Source organism: Diceros bicornis, chromosome 25, assembly GCF_020826845.1.
Source record: "Diceros bicornis minor isolate mBicDic1 chromosome 25, mDicBic1.mat.cur, whole genome shotgun sequence".
NCBI lineage: Eukaryota > Metazoa > Chordata > Mammalia > Perissodactyla > Rhinocerotidae > Diceros > Diceros bicornis.
In genome coordinates this window covers 37,472,634-37,485,158 of record NC_080764.1, presented here as the reverse complement: position 1 = coordinate 37,485,158, position 12,525 = coordinate 37,472,634, and the positions used below count along the sequence as shown (strand labels likewise).

At 37.0% G+C, this 12,525-nt stretch overlaps 1 protein-coding gene across 2 annotated transcripts in view; it reads left to right on the top strand.

Annotated features, from left to right (window-relative positions):
- TMTC2 (transmembrane O-mannosyltransferase targeting cadherins 2) overlaps positions 1-12,525 on the top strand; it is a 387,738-nt gene that overhangs the window by 227,961 nt on the left and 147,252 nt on the right. For both annotated transcript variants that reach the window (XM_058568709.1, XM_058568710.1), the window contains exons 5-7: positions 9,835-9,920; positions 10,400-10,584; positions 11,952-12,030. In XM_058568709.1, coding sequence (XP_058424692.1) covers positions 9,835-9,920; positions 10,400-10,584; positions 11,952-12,030 — 350 coding nt within the window. The remainder of the gene's footprint in view (positions 1-9,834; positions 9,921-10,399; positions 10,585-11,951; positions 12,031-12,525) is intronic.

The following is a 12,525-nucleotide window of genomic DNA, read 5'->3' as shown; positions in this document are numbered from 1 at the left end:
CTTCCCGGTAGAATTTAACCTTTTCAAGAAGGGACATCTTTTTATTTTGTTCACAGTACATATGGAATATATAGTACATATATTATATGGTATATTCTAACATAGCAGTAGTTTAAAATAAGTATCCAATTAAATTATGCTTTTTGTTGCACGTGAAGTACTATTCTTGTAAGTTGAAGTTATGTGTTTTAAGTAAAAAAGTTAACCATTTACATTCACTTTCTCTATTAGTGCTTTTCTGCCCAAAGCCATCTTCGTAAAAATGTCATTTTTACCTATTAAATTGAAATAGTTTAATTAAAAAAAGAAAGAGAAAGAAAGTTGAGTAGGTGATTTGAGAAAAAAAAAATATGAGTAGAGAGAATTATTTTGCTTGGTCCTCAAATACAAAGTCTATTATCCTAGGGTGACCTGAAGGCCACAGAGGTGCCGAGTGAGACCTGAAAATATGTATATAACCTTGTCTCTGATATCTCCCTTGGAGCTCGAATTCAATCAGTTATATCTCACTGAATCTTTTTTCTGAGATGAAAATCCTACCTATTTCTATTTCCCTTGATAATTCCCATGAGTTTCCTTCTTTCTAGTTATTTGGGGATTGAGAGGATTAATTAAAATGCTTTTAAGAAAAAATACTACTAATATCATTACCCTTTTGGGCAAAGAGTAATAACTCCAACCACTCTGATGTCTAGGAGCTTAATTTAAGAGTTATAATTTCATGCACCCATTACGCTCTTAAATTTTATAATTTTAATGAAATATTTTAATTGCAGTTTTTATACTTGGCAATTGCCTAGTCTGGTTATCACTCAAAACCAGGCAACTCATGCTTTGTGTTCATTCAAATGTAGTTAAAAGAAATTTTCCTTAAAATTCTCTATGAGAGCCATACTTGATGTTACGTATTTTATGGCCTTATATTGTTAAAAAACAAACAAAAATAAAACAATGCATGTGACATTTTATAAGTTGGGAAGACTGGTTTGCAAGTGATAGGAAACCCAAAATAGCATTAGTTTAAACTAGTTACAATTTCATTCTCTGTCTTACAAAAAGAAGTCCAGAGGTGTGCAGGCCTGGGGTCGTAGGGCTCAGTTTCTTGGGCTTCTTTTAGGTTGCTCTCCACCATCCTCAGAACAGAGCGTTCCCCTTCTAGCCAGCAGGACAGAGGAGGGGAGGAGAGAACATGCTCCTTCCACTTCAAGGACGTTTCTTAGAGGTATACAGGCTGCTGTGCCTTCATCTCATTGGACAGAGTTTAGTCACATGACCAGGTCTGGCTGCCTGATGGATCATGGTTCTTTTCATGTGTTCAGTGGCATATTATGTTTTTAATTTCTAAGCTCTTATGTCACCTAAACCTTGGAATTACTGCAATTGATTCAAGTAGTACTAACTTACTCATTTTATTTGAAATGTCTGTTTTTAAAAAGGACTTTGAGTTTAATTCCATGTACTACTGGTATAATCACTTGAGATTTTTGCTTGATATCTATTTTATCAAGAAAGATTTGGGGGCATTTGTGTGTTGTGAGTATGATATGCTATTATTAATTCTGCTTGATAATAGAGATTAAAGATTTATTTTTCTAAGTATCTTATTATAACCATAGTCTAAAACTAACCATAAATCTTGAAATAACAGAAGACTGTAATGCCATTTCACAGTTAAATTATATAAAATCTCATTGTTAGAGCCATTAGCTAAATTAGCAAATTCAATTAGGAAATTTGGATTAATGCAAAGTTCAAATATGACTCCAAATCAATGCTAATTAATGCCAGTTGGGAAACTTCAAGTGTATAAATACCTTAGGAAAAAAATTAACATCTAAAATTCGTAGTATTTCTTCTCTGAGGAAAAAAAAATCTTAGTTTCAAAGCACCTACATGTGTTACAAGATAATCAAACAGAATGAAATTCAGAAAAATATCTCAATTTAAGATGAACATGATATTTTTGTTGATAATTGGGCCTTAGGGATTATATATTATTTTGTGAACCATTGCCTGTAAACATTAAGTCATCTGATTTATTTTAGTTACTAGGTATTTTTGCCCAGGGAATAGCCAAACTATTTATTACTGAAATATTCTCAGTAAAATAATCTTAATTTCAAGTTGTCTTAGCTTTTCAGTTTCCAAAATGCTTCCTACATAGATTGTCATTTAATGTCCATGACGCCTGTCATTATTGCCGTTGGTAGATTAAAATGCTATCCTCTGTAACTTTGATTTTTCATGTGCACGGCTTGGTCTGTCTGGAACTCCATATCCTGTGTTCTTGACGTCTCTAGGAACCCCACCAGACCTGTCATCTTGGGAAGGCGTCCCTTTCCTGGGTTCTCAAAATACTTTATGCTTTATTTACACTGTATTGTGGTTGCTTGCTTGACTATCTTCATCATGAGACAGTTCATTCAAAAAATATTTATTCATTGTTTGGTAATCTTATTTTCAATGTTTAATATGTTGTAGGAGCTTCAATGAAATCAGTGAAATTATGCTTCAATGAAATCAAAAAAAGAAAGAAAGCTATTATCCTTTAGTATTTCCCTAGTTTTAAAGGTGCCTGACTATGTAAACCACATCCTGTTTCACTTGCATTCTATGTAAATGTCAGCTTAGTTACTACAATATGTATTCTTGAAAAGTATACTTTTCATCTACTAATATGCTTTATTAATACTAACTTTTGAATATCTCAGATTTCAACCATTTTTAAAGATCTTTGTTAGAACCTGAGGAAAAGGTAGGTTTACTTGAAGATTTGCATGTTTTCGACAGTTCTATATAGAGAACAATCTTATTATAGCCACTGACAATTTGTTCAGATATACTGACAGAGGTGGGGAAGGGTATGCTTTTTCTTTTTAATTTTTAGAAAATTTCATTTCTCTTTTGCCTTTTTTAATGAAAACAGTCAGTAGGAATGATGATAGATTAGATTTTTATTGAAAAATAATTTAATCCCTATAGTTTGCTTTTTTATATTACTTATTCTTTACATAGTTCATATATGTGATTGGCAGGGACACGAGGATCTTACTTTCTGAAGAAATGTGTTGCAATTAGTACATATGGAATACTAAATGTGATTTCTTAACCTCAGCACTATTGACATTTCGGGGCAGATAATTCTTGGCATTGTGGGGCTGTCTTGTGTCTTCTAACATGTTTACATATTTAACGGCATCCCTGGCCTGCACCCACTAGATGCCAGTAGCATCCACTCCGTTGTGACAAGCATAAATATCTCCAGACATTGCCCAGTGTCTCCTGGGGGGCAAAGTCACCCTGGTTAAGGAACAGTCTGCTAAATAAATGTTCTCTTTCTGCCATTGTCAATATTTAGAATCAGCTGGGGATTTGTATGCCTCTGTACATTTAATGTTTGCATTTAACTCTGTCCAAACCGCTGTTATCATGGGTTTGACTGGTTTTCATTTATCAAGTGTCTAGATCATGGTGATTAAAAAAAAAAATGGTATTTTAGACAAAGGCAGGGTTGTTCAGGGAGACTGGGGTAAAGATGGGCAAAACTTTCATAGGAAAAGGAAATTCTACACACTCAATGGTAATTCCTAGAACATATGATCAAAATCAGTTGAAAAAGCTGAAAGGATTTAAGCGAGGGCATTTTGTTGTTTTTTTCTTGAAGTAAAGTGGCCTTCTAGAATGTAAGTGTTAGAGTAAATAGTACTTTATATATCCAGATGTGTTTTCTTCCTTGGACTAAAACAAGTATTTATTCTTTCTGTTTCCCCAATTTGTATTCTTCTTTCACTGGCTGCTTAATTTCAGTGATTGTTGTTCTGAAAGATAAATTATTGGAGGAGGCATATGAGAAGTAAAATATTTTCTTCTATTAAAAAATACTGGGGGGGCCGGCCCGGTGGCGCAAGCGGTTAAGTGCGCGCGCTCCGCTGCGGCGGCCCGGGGTTCGCTGGTTCGGATCCCGGGCGCGCACCGACGCACTGCTTGGTAAGCCATGCTGTGGCGGCGTCCCATATAAAGTGGAGGAAGATAGGCACAGATGTTAGCCCAGGGCCGTCTTCCTCAGCAAAAAAAGAGGAGGATTGGCGGATGTTAGCTCAGGGCTGATCTCCTCACCAAAAAAAAAAAAAAAAAAAAAAAAAAAAAAAAAAAAAAAATACTGGGGGCCGGCCCCATGGCGTAGCGGTTAAGTGCACGCGCTCAGCTGCCGACGGCCCAGGTTCGGATCCCAGGCACGCACCGATGCACCGCTTGTCAGGCCATGCTGTGGCGGCGTCCCACATAAAGTGGAGGAAGATGGGCACGGATGTTAGCCCAGGGCCAGTCTTCCTCAGCAAAAAGAGGAGGATTGGCAGATGTTAGCTCAGGGCCGATCTTCCTCACACACACGCAAAAATACTGTATATCCACCTACACACAGATATATAAAAGTGACTCTACCACTCATTATTTAGAAATCAGTAACATTTTTTCAATTTATCCCCCAAAAGGCACGTTAACTTCATAGTAATGTATAGCATCGGCAACTTTCCTTAATTGTAAGACAGCTTGACATAATATAAATATAATCATTTCTCATTAGATTCTGGCTTGATGGTCTATTAAAATGTGTTCTTGTTTTTAATATGCATAGAAACCTGAAGATTCTATTGACATAATCAGCATGTAATGAACTCTGTCATCAGTTTTGAATAATCAGAGAAAAGCCTTTGATATGAATGATTTGTTAGAATACAGACCCTCCTTTATAATCAGACTGCCAGGCTGGAATGCCAGCACACTTCTGCCTGGTTCTATGACCTCTGGCATTTGCCGAACTTTTTCTTGCCCGAGATTCATCGTGTGTAAAATGGAGCTAGCAATAATAGCCAAGCTAATAAGATTATTGTTGAGTAATAAATAAGTTAATATATGTAAAGTGCTTGACATGTAAGTGCTGAATAAGTTCAGCTATCATTATTACCATAAGTATTACGATGTGAGAGGTTCCTATCCCTCTGTCATATCTTCAGTAAAATAAAGAATGGGTTCTGTGAAGGTGGAAGACAGCAATAATAGAAGCTCGATTGTTACAGTGCTAGAATCGAATCAAATTCATCCTGAGCTGCCAAAATGGCATTGATTCCTTTTAAGAATGTCAGTGCTATTAGTGTGATACAAAATATAGAGAGTTTTAGAGCAAAAGGAAATATAGCCTAGTACACGTGTATCTAGAATTGAATTATTTTATGTCTTTCCTCTTCTCTTTGTCTTCTAGAAAGAGCATGGTATTTAGTATCAGAGAAACTGTGTTTCAATCCTGGCTTTACCTCTTATTAATCATAAAACCTACAGTTAGTTGGTAAATTCTTTGTGGCCCTGTCTTCCTATGCAACATGGTGCTGATGATAACACGTTTTATTGCTGCTTATTTTCAAGCCCCTGCCAATGTTACTTTGACTCTGTAAACCTTCCCTTGTCCATTCCTGAGCTGGAGTGGTGTTGGTCCTCTGTCCTCTATCGTAGTAATTTTCCACACCATTTATTTTCTTATTTTTCTCCCCCAGTAGATGGTGCATCCACAGGCGAGTGCATCTCTGTCTTGTTCACATTTGTAACATGCACACTAGGGCATAGTTGATGCTCAATTAAATCCTTAGCCATGAGAAATCCGTGACAATAGCCATCTAACTTGGACTTGCTCCATTGCTAACTTTATTCAGATGATGCAGAAGGTGATACCATCTCATTCAAAGAGCCACATTATATATAATCCTGGAGACCTGCCTGCTGCATCACTCCATGTGAATAGATTCCTCCAAAAAATAAGGCAGGCCGGGCAGGATTGTCTAGGTGTGGCTATCATGCTATTTGTCATTTTCTCTTCTTTGTATTTTTTATGAATTAAAAAATGACAGGAATAGAATACATAAGCATTGAGGAGCCCATGAGGCTGAATACATCAGTTTTCAAGGTTTATGGGCTTTAGGAACATTGTCAAAGATGTGTGCTCATCCCCTCAGGTTCTTTCTGTCTAGCCTAAGAGCATATTTGCCCTTTAAAAATGTAATTACTGGAGACTAGTTAGCGGGCTATTGCATTAGTTAGGTGACAGAAAAGATAAGTGCACTGACAAAGCCATGAAGATGATCGTTGAGGGGCAGAGTAGAGTCTTAGAAAATAAGAATTGGTGGGCTTTGGCAACTTTATAAAACATGGAATCAGGAGAATAAGTGAAAAGTCAACAATGATAACCAGGCTTCTGATTTTAGCAACTGCAGTGAGTGATGGTGCTGATGGCTGAGGAGATTTTTTTTCTTCTTTTGTTTATCTCGTTATTTATTTTTGAGTGAGACATATTGTTTTCAATTTTTGGATATGTTGATTTTGAAATTTTGGGGAGCACCTGGATTGACGTGGCTCACTAAGCTGTTGAAAATTAGAGCTGGATGTCAGGAGAGGGATCACTATTTCAGAATATACATGAGCTCTGTGTATGCATGATGTCATGGATGCAGAGAGAGAACTTAATCAAGACAAGAGAAAAAGACAGTCCTGTGAAACATCAGCTTCCTTTAAAGGAGTATATGAAGAGATACTTTCTTCGTTCTCTGTAGGATGGTCCCAGGAAGAGAAAAGAACTAGGGAAGATTGGTTTCCCAGAAGCCAAGGAAATACAGAGTTTCAGGAAGGAAGATGAGCTCAAAAGTCATGAGTGCTGCAGTGGCGTGGGCGGTTCACATAAGCACACTATTTGGGGGATTGGATAATTAGTAGAAATTTGATTATGACATTTCAGGGGAATTCTGGGGAAAAGCCTAAACTGGATTTAGGGGTAAATGGGATTTGGGCCATTCTTAAAGGAAATTGGACCTTGAAGGGAAGAACAGTAATAAGCAGTGGTTAGAGGCACATGCAGGAAGGGATACAGTTTGAAGGGTTTTTTCTTTCCCTCTATGCTAAGAGACACGTGAACATTTTTGAAGTCTTAAGGGAAAGGAAACTGTAATGGGGAAAGAGATTGAAGATATTGGATAAAGATGGGCTTATGGAAGGATTTTAATTCCTAAAGAAGATAGAAAGAATAGGATTAAATATCTGGATGATATTTCTCCTCTGGTGCCATTAGCCTTGTATCAAAGGAGAAACACCTCTTTATCTGAATCACAAAGGAAAGTGATAAAGATAATTAAGGTTGTAGAAAAGTTTCTGAAATGAGATTATGTATATGAGCTTAGTTGACTGGAAAGCATTTTGTCAAAAAAATTATTGTTATAAGGAATATATTTCCTTTTTGAAAAGTGTGTGTTTTTTCTCTTGATCAGTTTTACCTACTTTTTTTGTGTGTGTGTGTGAGGAAGACTAGCCCTGAGCTAACATCTGATGCCAATCCTCCTCTTTTTTGCTGAGGAAGATTGGCCCTGGGCTAACATCCGTGCCCGTCTTCCTCTACTTTCCATGGGACGCCGCCACAGCATGGGTTGACAAGCGGTGCGTCGGTGCGCGCCCGGGATCCGAACCTGAGAAGCCTGGCCGCCGAAGTGGAGCGCGCGCACTTAACCGATACACCACCAGGCCAGCACCTCAGTTTTACCTACTTTTAAAGACAATTAAATATTTTCACAAACTCTTGAATACTGCAGGAAACTTTGTTCTTCCTTGTTCCCAGCAACTGAAAAGTACATTTACCAGCAAAGCGTATCAATTTCATGATCAAATTAATTGTTGCTCAAAATTTTTCATAGAAATATATATTTATGTATATATGAAAGTGATGTTAATGTGTTTTGGAATTGTTTGATCTATTCAAATGACTTTTTTTCTTTGCTGAGGAAAATTTGCCCTGAGCTACCATCCGTGCCAATCTTTCTCTATTTTTTAGTATATGGGCTGCCTGCACAGCATGGCCGCTAACAGAGTGGTGTAGGTCTACGCCTGGGAACCGAACCTGGGCCACTGAAGCAGAGCACGCCGAACTTAACCACTAGGCCACCGGGGCTGGCCCTCAAATGACTTTTTTACAAATATTAGAAATAATAAGGTTAATATATGTTGGTGACACAAGTGAGGATATTTTGTCAAAATGATTTTCTTCAGATATTTTTTCAGTAATGCTTGTTAAATAATAAGCTGAGTATTTTGAAATACCCTACAAAATGATAAGTTTTTATTAGTAGGCTTCTCGTTTCACAAACCTCCGTTTTACCAGACTTTCAGAGGCCTCAGGAGCTGGCAAGTTGAATCTGCAATTTGAGATTAATAATAGCAATACAGTAGTCCCCCCTTTCTGCGGTTTCGCTTTCCAAGATTTCAGTTACCCCCAGTCAACTGTGATTCAGAAATATTAAATGGAAAATTCCAGAAATAAACAATTCATAAGTTTTAAATTGTGCACCATTGTGAGTAGTGTGATGAAATCTCACACTGTCCCACTCCGTCCTGCTCGGGACGTGAAGCATCCCTTTATCCAACATATCACCCAGTACACCCTACCCACCCATTAGTCACTTAGTAGCCATCTCAGTTATCAGATGACTGTCTGCAGTATGGCAGTGCTTGGGTTCAGGTAAGCCTTAGTTTACTTAGTAATGGCCTCAAAGCGCGAGAGTAGTGGTGCTGGTAATTTGCGTATGCCGAAGAGAAGCCGTCAAGTGCTTCCTTTAAGTGAAAAGGTAAAATTTCTCGACTAAATAAGGGAAAAAAAAAAAATTGTATGCTGAGATTGCTAAGATCTATGGTAACTTTTATTATATTACATTTTATTTTATATTTTATTTATTGTATATTGTTATAATTTTTTTATATTTTATTTTATATTTTATTTATTGTAGTATATTGTTATAATTGTTCTATTTTATTATTAGCTCTTTTAGTTAATCTTGGTGCCTAATTTATAAATTAAACTTTATCATTGGTATGTGTAATATAGGAAAAAACGTAGTATATGCAGGGTTTGGTACAGCTTCAGGCGTCCGCTGGGGGTCTTGGAACGTATCCCTCACGGATAAGGGGAGACTACTGTAGTCAGGCCCAATAGAGGTGCCAAATGTTTGTGAGATACTTGCTGATTACAAAAGAATAGGGACGGACCAAACAGCTCTCTGTGAGTCCAATTCCCGGACACCATATTTTCATAAACATGATTATAATGGATTTAGGTCACAAGGTGTGGGGTCTAGAATGGCTGGGATAATCCATGTGACCACTGCCTGAGGAGCCCCCATGGAATCTGAGGTTCTGTGGGCAAAAGCGTGTCTCACAAGAGTGAACTGAAATTTGCCCAATGTTCTGAGTTCAAGCTTATTTGACCAAATCCAAAAATTAAGGAAATAACAATGTGAATAACGTTCAGTCTTTTTCTTTGTTCCTTTATTGTATCTGATTAAATTCTGATTCTCTTTATCCTGTTGACTCAGACATGGACCAATATTTCCCCAGCAATATGGCTAATGAGAGAGGCATCTCATATTTAAGTATATATATCTCACTGCCTTAGATAAGTTTTCTTTCTGAAGTGATGAAAAAATGTACATGCTCCAAGGAGAAATCCAGGTGGTTTGTAATTCTAGTGGGAGAGAAAAGACAGCTGGAAGGGGGAAGGTTCAGTGGGGGGAAAGGGCTTTTTGAAAATACTTCTTAATACTTTCTAATGCAGTATAAATGGAACTGATACCTCTCCAGTATTTTCTCTCCTGAGGAATCATTTCCTTCCATTTAGAATTTATTTTTATAGTACCCGGTCAGCATTTTTATGGCCCCGTTAACCATTTTTATTTTTGAAATATAAAATAAAAATTTGTGGTTTTATGTATAGTAATACAGTCCTGTCTCCAAATTTCTGTTTTCTTCCTGCAGAGGCTTGCTTCTACAGGAGAACAGCAGGTTTGCAGAAGCACTGCATTATTATAAATTGGCAATTGGGAGCAGGCCTACACTGGCTTGTAAGTAATATTCAAGTTCTTTTAAAATACTTTTTTTCCATTCTTCTTTATCTATGAAACTTATCTTGGTGACTTATAGTCTCACAGAGAAAAAACCATGGCACTCCTATTTCTCAATACTTGCCAATCAAATTATGAGCCTCTAACAATGACCTCTCTCTCAATTTAGACATACTTTGATATCTGTTTATCATTTTGTAATATATTAAGATAAATATAATTTTTATTCATCTATATTTTAAGCTCAAAGTATTTTGAGCTCCTTGAGGGCAGAGACTACTTTGTATATTTTTCAGTGACACCTGTACTTCTTAATACATTATTGTTCCCGTATATATTTGTTCCCTCAGTATTTATTTCTTGGTTTTCTTTTAAAATCAGAAATAATCCATATCAGCTAAACTAAAGTAAAGATAACTTTATTGTATCCACAGTGCACATTATCTTCTCACATTTATGTTTCCACTTTTTTCTCTCAGCTGCCTATCTAAACACCGGTATTATTCTAATGAACCAAGGAAAAACCGAAGAAGCCCGGCGCACGTTCCTCAAGTGTTCCGAGATCCCCGATGAAAACCTAAAGGATCCTCATGCACATAAGAGCTCGGTCACCAGCTGTCTGTACAACCTGGGAAAACTTTATCATGAGCAGGGCCACTACGAGGTCAGCCAGCACCGCTCTGCCCTTTCCTTCTACCCAATGATCTCATTGCAGAGACACTGGATCATTGAAAAAGCTAATACATGTTTTTATTAAAAGAGTTTTATGGTTAAATTCGTTTGGAAAAACCTCTGCTAAACAAAACTTAACAGATTTCTTTATTGTGAATTTCTCAGAGCAATTGTGACTCTTCAAGAAAGGGAAATAACGTGCATTGCTTCTCTAGCTTATTTGCTCACCATCTTTTTGCTTTTATGATCCAAGATACGTTATAGTTTTTGTCATATACCCAGTGTTTGAGGTTAAAAAGTACATTGTTTGTGCCCTGAGTATGGAAGAAGTGATTTGACGTAAATCCTACCCATTTCTTTTAGTTCTTTTTAAAACAAAAATGAAAATTAATTTTGTTTTTTTTTTGTTGAGGAGAGAGGAAAAGTGATGGAGACAGGCCTTGTACAACAAGTGGAGGTTTACCTGGGCTTGTCCCCGCTTTGTCTCACTCGAGGCATGCCTGTCTGGGTTTCTTCTCTGACGTTCAATATTGCTCCTCCCATTCGCTCTCTCGCAGCGGCACCCCCCCCAACTCTTACATGATGGATTAAGACTGCAAAACAAGGGGCCAGCCCCGTGGCTTAGCGGTTAAGTGCGCACGCTCTGCTACTGGCGGCCCGGGTTCAGATCCCAGCGCACACCAACGCACTGCTTCGTGGCCACGTCCCACATACAGTACTAGAAGGATGTGCAGCTATGACATACAACTATCTACTGGGGCTTTGGGGAAAAAAAAGGAGGAGGATTGGCAATAGATGTTAGCTCGGAGCTGGTCTTCCTCAGCAAAAAGAAGAGGATTAGCATGGATGTTAGATCAGGGCTGATCTTCCTCACAAAAAATAAATAAATAAAAGACTGCAAAATTAGGATAAAGATACAACCTTTAAAGTAATTGCGTTTAATGATCTCTGTGAGTGTCAGCTAGAATATTTGCTAGTTGATATTTTATTTAGATTCTACTTGGTTGCCTGAAAAGCAAGTAGAGATTTTAGATGACTATGGGTGACTTCCAAATATGAATTTTTCTAATTTTTTTATTGAATAATCTATGTGAACTGAACAATTTATATTAAAATAAAAGAGCATAGGTAACATTCGACTCCTTGTTAAACTAAATTTTTATCTGGCCTTCACTGGTCGGGTTGAATATTTTCATTCATACATTGAGTATGATATCAAAGGATGGCTCAATTATTTTCCTCTACCGAACTACTTAGAAACAGCAGTGGGAGGTTTTAATTTTGGAAGGATGTTATTATTTTATTTTCAGTAAATATCCCTGTACTTTATTTACTTTTTTTTTTTGTTTCTTAAATTAGGATGCCCTGAGTGTATATAAGGAAGCAATTCAGAAGATGCCCAGGCAGTTTGCCCCACAGAGTTTGTACAACATGATGGGTGAGTAAAATATTAGTATTTTAATTGATGTTTCAGGGATCTGTGGAGAAATTAAAACCTGTGCTTCTGTTAAATGAAATTCTAATAAATCCCATCATTTATCCTTACACACACAAAAAATCTCTTTCACAATTGGGTGTCATATTCAAATTTTCACAAAGCACACTTATTCTGATAAGAGCAATGAAGTGCATTAGCATAGTGATTCGCAACAAATTGGCCAGATCCCAGAGTTGTTGCAAGGGGCTGCCAAACCCGTTTGGGTATCGACTATTGCTAGACTCTAGAGTTTGAAAATGATGAATAAAGTACATGTGTATTTTAATGCATTTATCAAATTCATGATAATTTTTAATTATTTTTTTTCTTAGAAGATCTTCAAAAGTAAACATGTTATGATGTAGAGATTCGTGATTTTGATGTTTATAAAAGATGGGAATAACTGAGCCAACTTGTATGGTTTTCATTGGGCCTTGGATCGCAGCCAGTTTTTTT